This window comes from Colias eurytheme, chromosome 10 (genome assembly GCF_061535395.1).
Source record: "Colias eurytheme isolate Ceu_HAF_F1 chromosome 10, ilColEury1 Martin Lab GWU primary, whole genome shotgun sequence".
Taxonomy (NCBI): domain Eukaryota; kingdom Metazoa; phylum Arthropoda; class Insecta; order Lepidoptera; family Pieridae; genus Colias; species Colias eurytheme.
In genome coordinates, this window is record NC_142989.1 from 9,346,775 (window position 1) to 9,366,203 (window position 19,429).

The 19,429-nt window shown below is 34.9% G+C and overlaps 1 protein-coding gene across 1 annotated transcript in view; it reads right to left on the reverse strand.

Moving 5' to 3' along the window:
• Positions 1–10,042: 10,042 nt before the first annotated feature.
• Positions 10,043–19,429, reverse strand: part of alpha-Man-Ia (alpha-Mannosidase class I a) — a 71,966-nt gene continuing 62,579 nt past the window's right edge. The window contains exons 3-11 of the mRNA XM_090106076.1: positions 17,876–18,055; positions 16,308–16,410; positions 15,714–15,821; positions 14,775–14,860; positions 14,049–14,190; positions 13,286–13,424; positions 12,612–12,756; positions 11,431–11,547; positions 10,043–10,396 (exon numbers count right to left, since the gene is read on the reverse strand). Of these exons, the coding sequence (XP_089962202.1) occupies positions 10,256–10,396; positions 11,431–11,547; positions 12,612–12,756; positions 13,286–13,424; positions 14,049–14,190; positions 14,775–14,860; positions 15,714–15,821; positions 16,308–16,410; positions 17,876–18,055 (1,161 nt within the window). The 3' untranslated portion in view covers positions 10,043–10,255. The remainder of the gene's footprint in view (positions 10,397–11,430; positions 11,548–12,611; positions 12,757–13,285; positions 13,425–14,048; positions 14,191–14,774; positions 14,861–15,713; positions 15,822–16,307; positions 16,411–17,875; positions 18,056–19,429) is intronic.

A 19,429-nucleotide genomic window follows, 5' to 3' on the forward strand; every position in this document is an offset into this window, starting at 1 on the left:
CGTCCGACCCATAAAGAAAATTGTCTTGCACTAATTGAAACAATATTTGGCTTGGGGAATGGTGTTAACGGGTGTATCGGTGTTAATTATTTTGATCTTGAAACAATAGCCTCTATGTTTGATTATAGACAAGGAGGTCTTTGTTAGTTATTGCTATTTTGGGGTATCCAATCATTAACTTATTAGTGAATTTTGATGCTATCGTACTCAAAGATGGCAAGATGGTACTCTTTGAATACGACACGGAACGCTGATTCTATCTTTAGTCATCTGTATTTGATTTGTGAACTTTAAATTAAAATTGATACATATGAAGTGACCGAATATCTGGAATGACAGAAAATTTCCAATAAGACTACCAGCCAAAGGAGAAATATTATAGTTTGCGATTCAAAATAATACGCTAACTCGAGAGAGAAGCGCAGGAACAACTTTATGTGCTTTCAGAAAAACGGGAATTAGCGTCACCTTTTTGATTTTTGACATGTAAGAAAAAATCTGTTTATTAAAAGGGCTATTACATATTTACAGCATGATAGGCATAATAGATTTTTAAATATTTTATAGTGGTACAAAACTCTTCTCGTACCAGCTCTCGTAGTAGGTACGCCGTAGGTACCTAGGTATATATACAGATATTTTTTTAACGGTTTGAATAAAACTAAAAGTTACAATTTTTTTAATATATACATTTTTTACTATTAGCTGCTCGCCCCAACTTCTTTCGGGTAAAATTTTTTCAGTTATAATAGGTACTAATCCAAGATGAGACAAATCTTACAAATCATTCATTTCGCATCTCTTGGCTGCATAGTTATCATCAAAAAAGCATTTACACACCCTAATTGATCAATCTGGCATAGCAAAAATTTCATCCAATTTAACATAACAGAATAATAGTATACGATTAATCTAAATTCAAGCAAGAAGCGACTTTATCAGTCGAATAAGAAATGGCAAATCAAAAGGCAATAGACAAAACAATTTCCTCTAATTGGGCGTCTGGCCCAAATGTTAGGAGCGGACAATCACGTCGGCATTTACCTGGCCTTGTCGCCGGCCCCTTTACGACGCCATAATAATTCTATTAGGGTAGTTGCTAGGGTGGACCGACAATTTGAAATCGTGTCAGTTTCTCTCTTAATTATTTCTTGAGCATGTATTTGAATTGGAGTATAAATTGAAAATTTTGATGGATAGGACTGGAGAAGAGTTTATAAGACTAGATTTTCGCTTCGGTTTCACCTGTCGACCTGGGATGAAGTGGAAAAAGGTATAATATGTGCTAATATAAAGTTGATGATTAACTATGTTTTTCTAAATTATAAGTACTTAGATATGTATAGTATTGATCAAATAGGAAATGTAAGGATAATTTGGTAATATTTGTATACGTAGTATATTAGGTATTATTAGTCTGTGGTAATATGGACGAGTTTAAAATGGTAGTTCTAAATAGAGGCCGCAATCTTTTTTTATACCCGTAAGTGATAAGGATGTTAGCAGAACATTTGCCGAGTCATCTAGTATTAGGTTATCTTATGATAATCTGCTCAAAAACAAAAGCGGTCATACATGTTTTATACGATTTGATGATTGCACAAACAGTCTCCCTTTCTGTCAAATTATATGATAATTAATAATAAAAAATACCACTAAAATGTATGGTTTGATGAAAGATATCTTCGAATATGTTTCGATAAGGGTGCAAAAAATAGATTAGAAATTAGAATCCAGGTTTTTTTTAATGTTTCTTTATATTCGGATTATTTAATAATAATTAACAGAATCAATAAACTGTTAGGAATATATTGAACATAGTATAGTTCAAAATTTGCACTAGGTATGTATAGACTTGAGTTCATACTTTCTCAATATTATTTCTATGTCTGAAGTAACAAAAAAGTTGATCAGTCTTTGTATTTTCTATAGATAATCTATAATAATAATGATTTCAATTGTTAAAAGGTGAGCTTTTCTATAAAAATTAAACAATATAATACTCTGCTAGGTTTGTAAATACTTAACTAACGATGTTATAAAAATATGAAGATATGGGTGATATTAGTGAAACAACTGAATAATTTTATAAACATTTTTATTTATAAACGAAAATGTACAATATTAAAACTACAACTTCATACATAAATACATAATATAACAAGCAGTCGGTAGAACTGAATATTTACATACCTATAGTATAGTATAGATAAGGAGATTAAAGAAATATCATTATTTTCAATGAGTATAAAAGGAATAAAAATAATTATTTAATAATAAACTTGATGATAGAAATTGCACTAAGTTATTACTAGGATATTATAAATGTGTAGAAGTATTAAAATGGCAAAGTTATAAAATACTTATTTATGAGTTTACTATGTGGAACGAGGTGAAAATATACATAATTTTTTAAGATCGGAACGTGTACACGAGAAATAAAATTTGTAAATCTATATACGTATATATATAAAACTCAAAGGTGACTATCAACTATCAACGCACAGCCCAAACCACTGGACGTATCGGGCTGAAATTTGGCATGCAGGTAGATGTTAGGACGTAGGCATCCGCTAAGAAAGGATTTCCCGAAATACTTGCGGGAACGGGGAAAAACGGGGATGCACGTACAAAGTCGTGGGTGGAAGCTAGTTAAACATAAAACTGTTAAACATATAATCTGCTTGTTATTTGTCTTTTGCGAATATATATTATAATATTAATATGAAATATATAATACAACAGACATAGATGGCAGTCAGGTTAAATTACTTTATCTAAGAAGTACAAAATATCAGCATTTTAAATCAATTTTAACAACACAGAATATAACAAATTACGAGTTAAAATTTTTAATTTAAATATCATTACATGGATAACATATTTTTATACTTCTTAGTATTACAAAAACAAATCAACAGTCGCACTCTCGCATACATTAATTTAAAATAAATTTTAATTGCGAGGAAAAGAGAGTTATATTTTAAACCTTAGTCATTCGATGATAAAGTTGATATTATTTCATTCATCATTTGTCTTATTCTTTTGAATATTTTTGTTTGTCGTTTAAAAATTGATAACAAAAAGGTTTTAATTTTTTTAAACAATTATGCTACTATCGAAATATTGAAGATTTCTTCATACACATAATGATAATTATGAATATAAATAGAACTTTTGATCTTACCACAAAACAATTTAAACACAGTCTTACTTTAAACCAGGGATCTGTCACTTTAATAGTTGTCTATGTAAAATACGACAAAACCAGATTAAAGAGAACCCGCGCTTAAAGTTAAGCCCTGTTTAAAGTTTTTTGTGGTAAGACAGTTTAATTTTAAATATAACTCTCACTATCTCACAGTTCTACACACAGACGCTACGCTATATCTAGCTATATATACACAATGTACAGATAATTATTATAATTGTCTACGACAACTAATCTCGTTTCACTATGGTTCATTAGATTCAATGCTCTAGTAACAGGTGCGGCAATTTCACAAATAAAATATAGAAATGTACCCTTATTTATTTCATTTTTAAATAATTTAAATGATCGTTGTTTCCTTGTTTTTTGTCATAGGGTACAAATAATCATTTCCTATATCAATCGTGTTCACACAATTATTATTTTAGTTACGTAAAAAAAATGTCATTATTATAGACGAAAAACCAAAATATTTTCTTATTAAACTAAAGAAAAATATCTATTCTTTTAATATGACTGTTAAAGGCCTTCTAAACACTTGATTAATGCGATTAATTGATTTATGACTAAGTATTATTATATTATTATTATAGTTTGGATAAAAAATCTTCTAACTGCTAACATTTTATTCACTCTAAATGGAACTATATTTGTATGCAGAGCCGCTTTTCACACGAATATCAACAATTAATTGAATCTAGTCACATATACATCAAAAATATCTAAGTCTATTCATTTATTAGTTTAGCCACTAAATTTAAGCTAAATAATTATTAAATTATTAAAGACGCATTGCTTACATCCGTGTGAAATAACATAATATTATATATTATTATTGTAGTGCCTATATCGATATGTTTCCGAGCTTAAAAACTCCGAACGAATAATAATTAATAAATTACTGCAATTAAAAATGCACCAAATAAATAGAAAAATAAATTCATTAACATTTAAGTAAACATTTGTATTAGTATTATAAAGTATAAACGCTGGTTATTTGTCTTGGTTAAGTCAAGTTAAAAATAAACTGGCTTTAAGTAAATTAAATCGATTATATTTACAAAGTATGAGAAATTACATATATTCATGATAATTTATATTTTTCAAAATTTCCACGCCATCCACGATTATTTAAACTTTTTTAGACAATAATTTTATTGCTGACAGTGAATGTTAAAAAAAGGCAAAAAATGACATCCTGCATTTACGAGGAATGTGTTCAAAAAATTAATAATTACGAGAGACAATAGAGACAAAAAATCTAGATAAATAAATCCTAGTTTTTTAAAGTTATGTCTAGTTTGAATGGTTACACCTATTGAAATAACAAAAATGAATGCCGCAAAAACTCAATAGCATTTTGCGGTACATAAAATTCACTAATATTACCTAATGTAGATTTGTGCATACCTATGAGTTACAATGTGATAAGTACCCACTAAATGACTTTTCATTTAATTTCGTTTATAATTTTACATAATAAATACATATTTTTAATCAGCACATATTGCTTCAGTAAGATTGACGTAACCAAGTTTTAATTTTCTTATAATAAATAATATTCTATAATTTATTTATTTATTTATTTATTTATTTAATTATTTATTGCACACACAAAGGAAGTATAGACACATAAAGTACAGGTAAGAGGAAAAAAAAGTGTACAAACGGTGGCCTTATCGCTAGGTAGCGATCTCTTCCAGGCCACCGTAAGTAATATGTAAGGAGAGACGTTAAAAGGAGGTGGGTGAGCAAAAAAATAAGGCGTTAGGGAGAAAGAAAGAATAATTATAAATATTCAATGTATATAATATATATCACATACAACAAATACATAGAAGTATATAATAAGAGAAAATATAATTATAACTATGTATTAAATAAATATAACAAATAGAACAAGTATATAGTAGTATATATATAACAAAGAAGAAAATAAGATAACAGTAAGGAAATAGAGGAAGAAGCTAAGCAAGAGAAAGATAGTGTGATTTAAGAAGGTGTTTAAAACTCCTTAAGGATTGCGCTTGACGTACTTCTAGTGGAAGTTCATTCCACAGTTTGGCAGCACGAACAGCAAAGGAATGACCATAAAATTTGGTGTTCGTGACAGGGACACGCAAAAGTAAAGTTTTGGAAGGACGAGGGAAAGGAGAGGTAAAGAAATCAAATTTATCTTTGAGATAGTGAGGAGCTTTAGGATCAAACAGGACAGAGAAAAGAAGATGAAGGATGTGGGAGTTACGGCGGAAGCGGATGGGAAGCCAGTTGAGTTTTTTGCGATAGTCTGACACGTGGTCAAACTTACGCAAGCCAAAGATAAAGCGAATGCAAAAATTCTGAAGGCGTTCAAGTCGACTCAACTGGACTTCGGAAAGATCAAGGTAGGAGGAATCAGCATAATCAAGGTGGGAAAGGAGAAGGGAATGAGCTAGCATTATTTTTGTTGGGATAGGCAGAAAGTTGCGCAGGCGCCGAAGTGAGCTAGCGGAAGCAAACACCCTCCTACTAACCTCCTTCAGATGAACATCCCACGACAGGGTCTGATCCATTAAAATACCCAAGTTTTTAACGTGGGTACTGTAACCGATCTGTATGCCATCCAACAAAACATCCGGAAGAGTTGCCCAATCAATCCTTGACACGTATGATGCACTCCCAATGATAATTGTCTGTGTTTTAGATGGATTAAGTAATAGTCCAAAATTCCTGCTCCAGTTTACAATGGTAGACAAATCATTGTTAACCTTACTGATTGCATTGGGCAAGTCTTCCAGAGTCGCTTGGGTGTAGATTTGGACATCGTCAGCATACATGTGGTAGAGAGAAGTTAAAGATTGAGTTAAAGTATTAATAAAAATTGCAAAAAGGAGGGGTGACAAGACGCAACCTTGTGGCACGCCGGCATTGATATTGCGCCAAGACGAGAAAATATCATCAAGCAAAATTCGCTGCCGGCGTCCATGTAAATAACTATGAAACCAATCACATGCAGATGGAGATAGGTTAAGCGAGCGTAGCAAACCCAGCAGTAAGTCGAAGTCTACAGAGCTAAAGGCGTTGCTGAAATCAAGTAACGTGAGCACTGTGAGTTGCTTGTTGTCCATGCCGAGTCTAATATCATCAGTGATTTTGGTGAGCGCAGTAGTCGTCCCATGACCAGGACGGAAACCGGATTGGAAAGGATTCAATAAATTATGTCTATTAAGGAAACTACTGAGTTGTTGATGGACTAATTTTTCAAGGACTTTGGAGAGGAAAGGTAAAATAGAAATTGGTCGGAAATCACTGTAGGAAGAGGGTTTGGGCTTTTTTGGTAAAGGAATAACCTGAGCACTTTTCCAGGCGGAGGGAAAAGAACCCGAGGAAATGGAGCAGTTTAAAATATGAGATAAGATTGGAATAATAAGGTCAAGGATAGGGATGATCATGTTACGACTGATGCCATCACTACCGACTGCATTAGACGACACTGACAATACGCTCTTCTTAACATCTCCATCAGCGAATTGGCTGAGATGAAACGGTGGAAAATCAGGAATTGATAAAGAAGAAAGATTATGAAGTGTGTTTAATTTTGTATTATTATCTAAAGTGGGTGGAGAATCGGAGAAATGTTGATTTAAAAGTTCTATATTTAAGTTATCAGGAAGAGAGTTACTACTTTTATTACCAATTCCTATGGATTTTAAGAATTTCCAGATTTTACTGGAGTCGCCGTTCTCGACAGATGAGTGAATGTGGCGTCGTTGTGCGTCTCTACAACATGTATTGCAACGATTCCGAATCCTGACATACTTTTCCCTGTTCAAATCACTGTTATTCGACTTAAGTTTGGCTTTAGCTTTCGCTTTTAAATTTAACAGTGACTTGAGGTCATCCGTGAGCCAGGGAGCAGGTAAATGCTTAAGTTTGACTGGTCTGAGGGGTGCGTGTTGGTCGTATAGCTGAGTCAGAAGTGAAGTAAACACATCAACTTTGGAGTCAATGGTATCGGCAGACAATATAACAGACCAGTCAATCTTACCGGCATCACGGTGAAGACTTTCGATGTCTATCCCAGCAAAATTGCGTCGCATCACGAGTTTGGGTTTAGGTTTGGGAGAACGCAAATTGTAACAGAGGAAAATAAGGTCGTGATGAGAGAATGCACTAGCATCATACTGACCATACTTTAGGACGAGGTTAGGAGAGGAGACAAAGATTAAGTCAAGGAGAGAAGGAGAACAGTTTGGAATGGAGTGAGTAGGTTTTAAGGAAAGAGGATGTAGGTTGTTGGATTCAGTAATAGAAAGAAGAGTCTTGGCTCGGGAATCATTTTTAAGGAGGCAGGTGTTAAAATCCCCCATAAGGATGGAATGCTCATAGATGGGAAGCAATGTTTCGAGGATGGTTTCGAAGGAGTGGAAGTAATTAATGGAGAGGGAAGGACTATAAAACACACCCAAGAGGAGTTTTTTATGGGATAAGGAAACTTCAACAATGAGATGTTCAGCAGCGTCAGGGGGAGGGGGTTGCGGCGATACGCTTACAATATTAAATGGAAGGTGGGACCGTAGATAAATTGCAACGCCTCCCCCGACCCTCCCCGTGCGGTCATTCCGTATCAAGTGAAAACCAGGAAGTGAGTAGGCGGAAGAAGGAAGGCAGGGTTTGAGCCAAGACTCGGAAATAAGGATAGCGTGGGCATTAATAGAGTTGAAGGAGGAGAGGAAATCAGGATAGTGTGCAGGCAAACTTTGGGCGTTTATATGGATTACATTGAAACTTTTCAAGCTGGGAGGGAGACAAGAGGATAGGTAATTATTTAACGGGACAAAGGAAGAACTGCGAAAACTATCGTCACTACTATCATCTTCGGATGATACAGACATATAATTAAGATCACTAGATGAGTCGTCGTTAACCATTTACAATAGTATAAAGTTTAAACACCTTTTTTAGAAACACTGAAAAGATTTAAGAGAAAAGTAAATTCTTAAAATGTATTAAATAGATACCGTGTGCTATAATATATAAATAAAGTGATAGACAAAAAGATAAGAAAAAAAATAATATATGTATATATAATATATATGTATATACACAACACAAATTATAGAATATAAGCAAACAAACGCTTATTTTTTTCTACACCCCCAGCAAATACAATATAAAACAGGTTATTGCAAAATTACATGAAACGAAACGAAAAAATACTTCAATCATAAATGACATTTGACATTTGCTGTTGACAATAATTGACATATTTGACACTGACAGAATGTCATTTGAAAATACAAAAACAATATTTGAATAGACACAAAAATTAACATTGATTTAAAATACACAAAAGAGGGTATAAAAGAGTAACCGGACATACGAAAGGAGATTATAAAGAAAAAGAATACATAAGACACAACAATAAAGGTGAAATTAGTTTGAGAAGGACGTACCATATATAACGTGCATTTTATTATGTTTATTTAATCTTATTACCCATTCTTTTAGGTCTAGGAGCGGCTTTAGAACATTTATTTGAATCGCCTAACATAGGATCACTTGAGGTCAATTGCACATTATCCACTTGCGCGCACGGAATATTGTTTAAATCGTTTAAGCAGGTTGCTTGGTACTTATCGCCATCAGAACCAATAATGAACACATTGCCATCCTTGGTCCAACATTTGGGGAGCCCGAACTTCTTCCTAGCGGCCATGAAAGTTTCGTGTCGAGATTTAGTGAGGAATTCAGAGAGAGTGACACCACTGTTTTTGAACTTAGTTTTTGAAAACCAGACAGAATTCTTTGTTGCTACATCTCTGAACTTAACCAGTAAAGGACGAGGCTTGACAGCAGCAGTACTCACATGACCCATCCTGTGACAGCGACTGAAGGTGTCCGCATCAAGGTTCAACGACTGAAGCTTGCTAGATAAAGTCGCCAACACAACGGCCTTTGTGTCTTCATTATGGTCTTCCTTAACTCCATGCAGAAGAAGAATCTTGCGACGAGACCGCATTTCCTGTATGTCGTGTAGCCTGTACAACATCTCCACTTCACTCTGCAGGATTTTCAGCGATGACAGTATAAAGTTTTGGAAGAGTGAAAATTCCGTAGTAATATTAGAGGAGGCAGGTGTGTTGTTAGTTTGCAATTGCTTCTGGAACTCTGCCATCCTAGTGTTAAAATTCTCAGTCATCTGTGCAATGTTTTCTTTCAAGTTCTCCATCTTAATACCAGTAATGAACCAGTGTTTGTGTTATTTTGCAAAAAAAAGGGAAATCTATGTAAGGATGATATGCTGGTAGGTGTAATACTTTACAGAATCATAGATTTAAAGTGAAAAATTGCTGTAAATTATTTTTAAAACTTTTATAAACTTAGAGCTCTAAAAAAACGTTACTAACTTTTTGAGCGCCTACCCTCGAAAAAAAAGATTAATTTACTATCAGATTCAACATCAAATGTATTTAAAAATTAAAAGCAAATTTGATTAAAACACGCATACGTCCGTTAACCTAATAACGCGTGAAATCAAAGAAGTAATCGTTGTTTTCCACGATAGTTAAAACACTTAATCGATTTATGACTCACACCTCAAACTAAGTGAAAGTGTAAGTCTATATTTGGCTGCCAGATGTTTATCCTCTTGTAATAAACCAAGTCACATTACTTTACTTCACGTATACATAACAATAATGATTCAAGTGACTCACAACTCAAAATACAAAGTGTGAGTCTCCCAACTGTAATAATGTATTAGTAAAGTGACTCACAACTCGAAGTAGCAAATTGAAAGTGTGAGTAAGAACTGGTTTAGTTTTTCTACCAGAGGATATCGTTAATTAAACTGAACATGCTCAAGTCTTACAACTTTTAATTCATTAGTGATGTGACAACTCAAAGTGTAACTCTAAAGTTAGTCCTCCCGGAGTAAACCGAACCGAACAGTTATATTACTGAAGTGATTCACAACTCAGTGTATAGTGTAAGTCTCACAACTGCAACAACGTTTAAGTGAGTGACTCACAACTCAAAGTGTATTGTAAGTGTAAAGTGCAATTAAACTTGGTTATCCTCTTGTTTGTCGGCAGCTCTGTATAATGGGTTCTTGTCCTTGACGGGGAACGGATGGGCTTCAGTGTTGAACACCCACTCGTCCAGTGAGAGTAGAGAGTCGTCGGCGAATATCAGGTACAAGTACTGAAAAAAATAAAATGTATGTGTTATTTATTAAGCTAATGTAAAGCTTATAACGCGGGCCTTGAGCGCGGGGACCGAATCGAGAAATTCCGTAACGAAAAAACCTCACGCTCCCCACTCCGACGGGCTCGGAGGTGTGGCTTGATGGCATAGCATGCAATAGCTTTACCGCGGCAGTCCCCGAGAGTCACACGTCTTTTTTTTTGTAAAATTTGATTCACTTGTACAGATAAATTTGGAAAATAGTCAAGTGATTTTCGTAATTGTTACACTTTTCTAGTAAAAATGTAAAAAAATATCTAAGTTTCATTGATCAACAACTACGTCACGTCACATCACCTTTTAAAAGGTCGTCAAAACGTTCAAGCGGCGTCTTATAAAACATTCATTTTATCTAACACCTCATATCATGGCAATAATGTTCAAAGTATAGAATAGACTTTGAACATTATTGCCTTTTGAAAACTCTGCCTAATAAAACGCGTAGGCAGAGTTTTGTTTTGGACTTTTGATTTTGGATTTTAGGGTGTTTCTACAACAACAGTGCATGTGAGTATAGAATAGATTGAGCGTGATTCTAAGTAAAAAAAGATGTGTGCGTGTACTAGTGTACACACGTAAGAAGTGAAACTTCTTTATGACCTTTTTTTTCAAAAAATAATTTACTATATGCAACTTTACAGAAATACGTCGAATCACGCGTGGTAGGTATAAGAAAAAGATGGCGCGTAACGGAAAAATGTCACGCGTAACGAAAAAATGTTACACTAATTTTTGACGTGACAACGTCTTATAATTCGATAAAGCCGGCTGAAAAAACATGACTCATGCGGCGTTACCTCGCTCTGAGGCGTTCCATGTAAGGCTTGAAGTGCGAGCGAGAGCGCGGAACGAGCGACAAAGAAGCACAATCGGACGTTGTCACGTTCGACTATCGTCAGTAAACCGACTTTACAAACAACTAATTTTTTTCCAATCCCGATAAAGAAGTTTCACTTCAATAATTAGTGTTAGTGTAGTATAATGATATTAACCTTGAGCGTCTCAGCGAGGAAGAAGCTCTGCTGCACGTCGTCCCCCTGCGGCGCCGCGTGGTACACGTTCAGCAGACCCGTGTACCCGCCCTCCACGCGACAGTGCTTCTCTAGGGCCTAAGGAATAAATTAATAAATAAATATTATAGGTCATAATTACACAAATCGACCTAGCCCCACAGTAAGCTCAATTAAGGCTTGTGTTGTGGGTACTAGGCGACGATAAAATATAATCTTCTTATATATAAAAATGAATCGCAAAATGTGTTGGTAACTCGAGAACGGGTGGACCGATTTCGATAATTCTTTTTTTAGTATAATATATTCCTTGAAGTACCAGGATGGTTCTTGTGTAGAGAAAACATAAATATGTACCACGGGTGAAGTCGGGGCGGACCGCTAGTTTAATAATAAAAATGTCAAAGGGAGAATTCTATTCATGGAAGATTCTTTGAAGAAATTTAGTCACTCTAAATAATTTAAAAAAAATTATGTCTATCTGTTTGTTTATAATAACTCAACAACGTATCATACTGAAAGTACTGAAAGGATTCATGAGTCAGTTCTGATATTTTTATCCCGATTGATGAGCATGATTCCAGTATAATAAAAATTTTGAGGAACAATAAATTACACAATATCATTTTATAAAAAAAATGCGTGTTTTTTTTTTGGGTTTCCGATGTTTGAACAAATTGACGAAACCATAGACGTTTCCACATTTCCGTTCTATTTTCGATATCTCGCTTTAACCACACCCCGGACACTCCATACAAAATGATCGTTTTGACAGTCACACTGTAGAGACTGCAAATGTGTGTGTTAACGCTTTATGGTTGGCACATTTGTGGCTAGCGTAAAAAAAAATTCGCGTTTTTCTGATGAAATACATCCGTAAACAGCACAATATCTAACCATTTTCTACGAAAAACGATAATCATAAATCCAAAATAATAAAATTACTTTAAGTCAATTTGATTATGTTGTCAATCTTCGTTGCGTATCGTCCTTGCAGAAAAATATGGCCCATTTTATGTCTGATCGCGCGGGGGTGAGGTAAGTTTAATTTTGGCGGGAAGCGGAGAGTGTCCGTTCTGTAGCGTTTAGCTACTATTATGTATTCTGTGCTTTAACTAAAGATCACACAAACGTATTTTTTTTAAACGACCAAAAAAACGCACCTCAACAGCTTCCCAGGCCCAGTCGCGATACTTCTGCTCCTTAGTGAGTCGCCACATGATGAAGTAGCTCTCGAACGTCTCCGGCCGCAGCAGGTACATTTTCTCGTTGCTTTTCATCGCACGCGCTTCCGTTGCGCCTGAGAACCTGGATTATTGGATATGCTATTAGATAACGGATTTAAAAAGAACGTGTGCTTGTGCTAAAATAATGTGTATATGTACAACGCACGACAGAACTGAATATTCTATTTTACTATTCTTTAAAAATTTATATTTAAAAAGGATTTGAATGCTATAAAACCAAAATATAAAACTCAACAATGTTCAGGCGTCCGCCCCGAATTGGCATGAGAGACGCGGAGAGAATCACGCCTCGTGATCGAATTTTTTATTTTGTTTAAAAATTTATATTTATAATAGATTTGAATGCCATAAAACCAAAATATCAAATTCAATTGTATGGTAATCGCATCTTTCTCTTTCGGGTACAATTAACGGTCCCAATACCATTCCGTTCACCTCAGATATTGCCTAACCTAGCCTACCTACGAAAAAACTTGATTGCGGTGCGCCAAAAGACAATTTCACCTCAAAAAAATGTCCACGTTCAGAAATTACAATTTTACGGATCACACTAGAACAGCGAGTTCGTAACATTATTTCTAGTTTAATACCTGAAAGCTTCAGGGCCCAGTTTGGTGTCGGATCGTGCGTAACTCTCGTGGCACGTGTGCGTCAGTTTGCGGGCGACATCCATGTAGCGGTCGGACAGCGAGTTTTCTAGCGTAGTGGACGCAAGGGCGAACATACCACCTAGAAATAATATTATATTAAGCTATTGCATAGCTTCTATCGCGGGCCTTGAGCGCGGGGACCGAATCCAGAAATTCCGTAACGAAAAAACCTCACGCTCCCCACTCCGACGGGCGCGGAGGTGTGGCTTGAACATAGCATGCAATAGCTTTACCGCGGCAGTCCCCGAGTGCCACACGTCTTTTTTATATGAGAAAGTAGATAAAAGTAGATTTCATGGTGAATAGAGAAACTAAACTTAAACTGCCGCGGCAGCGGCCGGCCAGTGTCAGAAACGAATAGCTTTTTTAAAAGGAAACAGGTTAGGTTAGGTCACATTAAAGATAGAATATTACATAATTATTAAATAAAACCCAACTAGATTTAGTAAACAATAATCAACTAAATGAATATTACACAAACTAAAATATTCTGCTACTTAAAAGTTGGCATTTTAAGAAGTGTCATTATGAAAAGCAGACCGAACGTTTTAGTTGGTAACTGTGAGGTTGGGAAATAAAACAAAATTATATGATAAGTTGGCAAATGATTATTCGGCGAAATAAAATTTTGCGAAACGTTGGTTGGCAAGTGAAAATCTGGCAAACAATTTTCTGCGAAAAAGAAGATAACAGTGAAACTCACCAGCGAAACACGACAAATGGTCCATTTTCTCCTCAAATATCCTGCCATACTTCAACTCAGCCAAGTAAGATAATCCCGCGGGCGAAACTCTTAACATTTTATCTAATGCCGCTTGCATTGCCTCGTCGAACATAATACGTGCCTGCAAGTTTTTAAATACAATTTATAAGCATTCATGTTTATTAAGAATAGTATTGAAAAAAGGAAATGATTTGGGTGGAGTTTTGGTGCTTTGTAAATTCGACTTTAAACCATCTGAATAAGGTTAAATTTATTTCGATGTAAAATGTATATTGACCACGTAGATTATATCGTAAAACTGCATTGTTTTTAGTACGTTTTGTGAATAGACCTTTCCGTAATACTAGTAAGCTTGATTATGTTTGTTTCTTACGACTAGAATTTTTCACACTTGACAGTTTCAAGTTCGTCTTTGACGTGACAATGTCTTATAATTCGATAAAGCCGGCTGCACGCACGAAAAAACATGACTCATGCGGCGTTACCTCGCTCTGAGGCGTTCCATGTAAGGCTTGAAGTGCAAGCGAGAACGCGGAACGAGCGACAAAGAAGCACAATCGGACGTTGTCACGTTCAACTATCGTCAGTAAACCGACTTTACAGTCAACCAATTTTTGCTTAGGATTCGTGTTAGTTGATATTCGATCATTATAAACATCGTAGTTTAGTTTTGTTTAAAGCTAAATATTAAAAAACAACACATGCCTGTTCGTCTTCGTTGTTGGTCACGAGCCAGGCCTTCAGCAGATACTCGTAGAACGAGTCGCCCAGCGCACCCAGCGACATGTGCCCTGGAAACATTTAAATCTTAATACTATTATAAAGGCGAAAGTTTGTATGGATGTTTGTTACTCTTTCACGTAAAAACTGCTGAACCGATTACAATGAAATTTAGCACACATATAGAGGGTAACTTGGATTAACACATAGGATAGGTTTTATCCCGGAAATCCCACGGGAACGGGAACTATGCGGGTTTTCCTTTGAAAACGCGGGCGAAGCCGCGGGCGGAAATCTAGTTATCAATATATTATAATTATGAGTTATAAATTCTTCATAATTGTGTTTATGAAGTCGTATTTTGTAACCACACTACTGACAAAGAAAAAATCATTTCATATGATAGCAATCATCATAATTGTTCAATTGTAAAAGTGTGATAATATCAATATCATGATATATCATCATGATATGTTCAAGAATAAATGGTCTGTTGGTGTATTTAATAATGAAATAAGTAAATAAATTATGATCACTTTAATCCATTAAAAAATAATTTAAAATTTAAAATCAGTATATTAGTAGATGTACCTACTATACATATATACATATCTTATTTCATTATTACATTTCCCCACGTACCTTCTTTAAATTCTACCAAGTGACAAGGCAAAATTATTAATTACTAGCGGTAGGCCCCGGCTTCGCCCGTGGTACATATTTCGCAATAAAACGTACCCTATGTTCTTTCTCAGGGTCTAAAGATTATCTGTGCCAAATTTCATCAAAATCGGTCCAGTAGTTTATGCCTGAAAACCATACATACATACATACAAAGTACAAACCTTTCCTCTTTATAATATTAGTATAGATAGAAAACGCACGTATTTACACCATGTCTTTTTTAGTAAATAATATACTTACTCTGTCCCCACTGTCCGCTCCTCGGGTTTATATAGTTCGGGTAGAGGCCGTCCGGTTTCTGTATATTGTGTAGCACTTCGCGGATACGGGCCGCCTTCTGCCTGTAAACTGTTGGATAATTTGTTAATTATAGTGTATTTTTTATAGATTATAGATTTTAATAAATTATAATAATTAAAGATATTAATAATTAATCGTATAAAAAAGGAAAAAAATCGATCATGAAGCGGGATTCGAACTAACGACAACGCAATTTTCACTAATTCTATAAAATAGTATATAATTAATACATCTTTCTGTAAATGAGGTTTTTTGAAGTTTTTCCGGGAATGTTTGTTCGTATTTTGAGACGAAAATTATATGTTTACTATTTTATATGCAGTTTCTTTTTGTAATACCATAAAATCTCATTAGATCGTATCATGCGACAAAGCCTTCTTAATTAATAATTAAAACAATCCTATTATGTTTATGTATTGAAAATTTCATATTCATTATTATTATGTACCTATTGACCTGCATAGTTTGATAAATGGTTAACAATTAGTATGCAATAAATTTTCTTATATCTATTTTATGTAATATCATTATTACCTTCTTTCCCTGTGACGTCACTCAGGTAAGTGAACTCCAGGTGTAACGTTCCAACTTCTGAGAGAATACTGTTCGAACCTGCCCAATGATACTGACGGCTTGCCTGAAAAACAATGTTGAAAAGTTAAAACATATTAGAAATTTAACTACTACACCATTTTCAAGTTAATAACTAATGGATCTTCTTCACATTGGGTAATTTTAGGCGAGTAGAGCAATCACGATATTGTAGAGGGCTGAAATGATCGGCCGTCATTGTAGATTAATTCATAAACGCCGTAATGGCGGCAAACATCGACTATCATTTGTTGGGCCAACGCTGCCCATTGCGAAGTGGGCCCATAACACTGGCTCGTTACACGCTAACATGAAACTATTACGCTATCAATCAGTATCCTTAATCTGTATAATCTGTGAAAAAAGAACGGGCCAAACTTCCTACCAACTATATCTTACAATCCTAATCCAGCCATTCACGGCGCTAAGAACAAATTGATTACCATTCACGCTGCGCGGATTTTCGCACACGATTAGACTTTGTAATAGCTCCAAGGGTCACCGCGCCTAATTAGGACTGTACTCGGAATGACAACGTACCGCCTTTGATGATAACGAAGTCGGGAAACTCGAAAAGGTCCGATTAATATAAAGCTCGGCGATTAATTTATGCACCGATATCGGTACCCTTTACGGGGAACGGTTGAGGAAGATTAAACGTTTAGCATTGCCAATAATGCATTGCTGAATATTCAAGTGATAGCAAATAGCGATAGTATTTGAAATATATTATGATAATACAGTTTGAGGAATAAATGGAACGTTTTTTTTTGCGATCAGTATGTAAATTGATGGTTTTGTATTAATGTTTGCGCATAATTAACATTATAAATTGAAAAGGCACAAAGATAATGCGCTGCCTTTGTGATGTATAATATTAACAACTGTATAAACATTAACATAAACTACTACAAGTGTCGTAGTCATGAATGTTAGTCACATTTTCATGCCGTATAATAATATTTAAATAACTGAAGCACTATTCATACAGAATCATGCAGCGGTGTTCATAATTACTATTCACTAACTATAATAATTGTTAGAAATTCACAATAGTGCAAGTGAACGTTAGAATTACATTTTTATATTGACGACTGATTGATCCAGAGGAACTTTAAGTTCATTATCGATGCAGCAAATTTCAAACCATTGAAGGTTATAAAATATTTTAAGTTTTTACTATCGTTTATATGCACATATAAATTTAACATTTACAATTTTGTATTGAGCTAAAGACCCTTAAATTTTCGAAGCTCTATAGTAAGAAGTCCCGATCCATAGAGACTTAATTATATTTACACTAGAGGTCCGCCCCGGCTTCGCCCGTGGTACATATTTCGCAATAAAAGGTAGCCTATGTCCTTTCTCGGGTATCAAAATATCTCCATACCAAATTTCATGCAAATTGGTTCAGTAGTTTAGGCGTGATTGAGTAACAGACAGACAGACAGAGTTACTTTCACATTTATAATATTAGTATGGATAGATATACATATATTTCCCAAACTAACCTTATTAGTAGGATTGATAAGCGCATGCGGTATCCCAGTGGGAGTATCAAACGCTGGCAGCAAAGCATCAGCAACCTCCGCCGCCTTATCCCGGAACACGGTGTCACCGGTCAACGCGTAGCACGACAGCAATCCGCCCACGAAACGGATCGTCGTCTCGAATACAGATAGGTCGGAGTCCTGAAATTAAATAGATAAAAGATATAAGATACGTATATTTGTTAGGGGAATATCACATAATTATAATGTGAATTCACGCTTGGAAATAAAGTGGTTGTAACAAGATGTCGAGAATCGTGAAACAAAAGTTGTCATATTTGTAAGGGGTAATGCGAAAATGTTGTAAAATGTAAATTAAAGTGGTTGCTACAGGGTATCGTCATTATAGTACTTAACAGAAGCGAAATTCCGATCAATTGCAGTTTTCAGTCTATTTATAGCCTTCTCTGAAATTTGCGCTGATAAAATAAATAAAGTTTAATTTTCTGAAATAATTCGTTAATTCACTTATGTAATAGAAAAGAGAATACCAACAAACCTTAATTTAATAATTATATGAATTAGGTTTGAGTCAATTATTATACTATTGAATATTCATATGAGCAAAGTAAATATATCTTATAAGCCATTGTTACATACCCGTTGAACATCAAACAATATATTGAAACGGATTGTGTTCCACTTCACGCTGCATTAGCTACAATAATATACCACAATATACTGTGTCCTCTAATATAATACAATTGTATCAATGATAATACCTAATAATTGTTACAAAGTGAACCGACGAAGCAGACAAAGCCCATTTTCAATGACGGCAAAATTGAATAACATTGGGGTAAAAGAACGAGTTATAATATAATGTTTCTAATTATTTTCTTTGTGCTCTTTCATAGCGTTATCTCGTTGTTTTAGGTTGCTCGTAAAATGAGATTTTGTTTTATCATCCGCTTTGAAACTCGTGTAGTTGGCCACTGCTTGTACAAAGTCTGCTCACTCCACTCATGTGTACTTTCGTTAAGCCCATTTTTCCCGGCATAAGCGGACAGTGTACGAGCGCTTTTTATCGAGAAGAATACGTGTCAGATATTTCCAACAATAAAACTAGCAACGGATTTTTCGATGCGGTCCATGTAAGCGGATAAAGGGATCTCAAATCCGCATATAGAGACATGATAGTTTAATATTTTTGAAATTTATTTACAACTAGCTGTGCTCCGCGGTTTTACCCGCATTGCTCCGCTCCTGTTGGTCCTAGCAAGATGATATATAGCCTATAGCCTTCCTGGATACATGGGCTATCTAACACCGAAAGAATTATTCAAATCGGACCAGTAGTTCCTGAGATTAGCGCGTTCAAACAAACAAACAAACTCTTCAGCTTTATAATATTAAGTATAGATACGCTTTCGTTGTTCACCACATTTACGATGGTGTGATTACGATGTACCTACTAGTAACAAGTAAAGTTTAATATTTGGGCTTAAAATAAGGAGTAGCCTGCCGCGATTTAATTTTACACAATCAAATTAATAATTGCCCATTAAATAAAGT